General features: G+C 62.5%; 1 protein-coding gene across 1 annotated transcript in view; it reads right to left on the bottom strand.

Moving 5' to 3' along the window:
* Window positions 1-5: 5 nt before the first annotated feature.
* The window catches only part of LOC113979897 (electron transfer flavoprotein subunit beta-like), a gene marked incomplete at both ends in the record, with an annotated part of 2,448 nt that continues 759 nt past the window's right edge, over window positions 6-1,694 (bottom strand). The window contains 3 exons of the mRNA XM_027707175.1: window positions 6-11; window positions 721-783; window positions 1,432-1,584. Coding sequence (XP_027562976.1) covers window positions 6-11; window positions 721-783; window positions 1,432-1,584 — 222 coding nt within the window. The remainder of the gene's footprint in view (window positions 12-720; window positions 784-1,431; window positions 1,585-1,694) is intronic.

The raw sequence follows: 1,694 nt of genomic DNA, 5'->3' as shown, positions 1-1,694 counted from the left end.
GCGAAGGTGCCCTGGGGGACAGAGGGCACTGGGATGGACTGGGAACGACCCAGTGCGGAGTGGGAGCCACCCACGGTGGAGTGGGGGCATCCCAGTATGGAATGAGGCCATCCCAGTAAGGACTGGGGGCATCTCAGTACGAAATTAGAGCATCGCAGTAAGGAGTGGGGGCATCCCAGTAAGGAATGGGGGCATCCCAGTAAGGAGTGGGGGCATCCCAGTAAGGAGTGGGGGCATCCCAGTAAGGAGTGGGGGCATCCCAGTAAGGAGTGGGGGCATCCCAGTAAGGAGTGGGGGCATCTCAGTACAAAATTAGGGCATCCCAGTAAGGAGTGGGGGAATCCCATTATGAAATGAGGCCATCCCAGTAAGAAATGGGGGCATTCCAGTATGGAATGAGGGCATCCCAGTAAGGAATGGGGGCATCCCAGTATGGGCTTGGACTGACCCAGTAAGGGCTGGGAGCCCTTCCCAGTGTAAAGCGGCCCCGCCCAGTACCAACCGAGTACCCTCCCAGTACAAACTGAGGCGTTCCCAGCATAAACTGGACCCCCCCGGCGCAGAAACCGCCGCAAAGGACGATGGGATGTATCCCCCCTCCGGCCGCACTCCCCCACTGTCCCGTCATGCTCCGCGCGGTGCAATGATCTCTATGGGCGGTGCCGCGGGGGATGCCGGGATCGCCGCACTCCCCCAGTGTCCCGTGGTGCCCCGCGGTACCTGCGGCCAGTCCAACATGGCGGCGAGGAGCTGCCCCGTCTGGTTACAGTCGTCATCGATGGCCTGGGGGGGGCACAGGGGGGGTCCTATGGGGGCTGTAGGGGACCCACCACAACCCCCGGGCCGCGGGGACCCTCCCGGGGCCGTGGGGGTCCATAGGGCCCTATATGGGGGTGCCCAGGAGGGTCCATAATGGCCTGTGAGAGCCCATAGGGGGTCTGTGGGGGGTGTCACTGCTGGCCCAGCAGCACCAGCTGGGGTGTCAGGGGGCCTATAGGGGATCTATTGGGGTCTATAGGGGTCTATAGGGGTCTATAGGGTCTCACTGCTTTCTCAGCAGCACCCTGGTGTTCCGGGGGGCCTATAGGGGCTCTATAGGGGATCTATTGGCATCTATAGGGGTGTCCGTAGGGTCCATAGGGGTGTCCGTAGGACCCTATAGGGTCTCACCTGCTTGCCCAGCAGCACCAGCTGTGGTTTCAGGGTTCTACAGGGGCTCTATAGGGGTCTATAAGGGTCTATAGGGGTGTCCATAGGGGCCCGTGGGGGTCCCTGGGGGTCTATAAGGGTCCATAGGGGTGTCCGTAGGACCCTATAGGGTCTCACCTGCTTGCCCAGCAGCACCAGCTGTGGTTTCAGGGCTCCATAGGGGATCTATAGAGGTCTATAACAGTTTCCATAGAGGATCTATAGGTATCTATAGGGTCTCACCTGCTTGCCCAGCAGCACCAGCTGGGGCTGGATCTTCCCCACCAGCCCGGCCAGGGCCGTGGCCACCTCGAGGGGCCCCAGGGCCACCCCCTCCCCAACCTCGGCCAGCACCGCCCGGTCGGCCCCGACCGCGAGCGCCGTGCGCAGGGTCTCCTGGGGGGAAAAGGGGGGTCAGAAACACCCCTAAACCCCCCCAAACCCCCTCAAACACCCCCACAGGGTCTCCTGGGGGGAAAAGGGGGGTCAGAAACACCCCTAAACCC

Source organism: Neopelma chrysocephalum, unplaced genomic scaffold (assembly GCF_003984885.1).
Source record: "Neopelma chrysocephalum unplaced genomic scaffold, ASM398488v2 Primary Assembly neopelma1_90347, whole genome shotgun sequence".
In the NCBI taxonomy this organism is placed as follows: Eukaryota; Metazoa; Chordata; class Aves; order Passeriformes; family Pipridae; genus Neopelma; species Neopelma chrysocephalum.
This window is presented reverse-complemented; position numbering and strand designations above follow the sequence as displayed.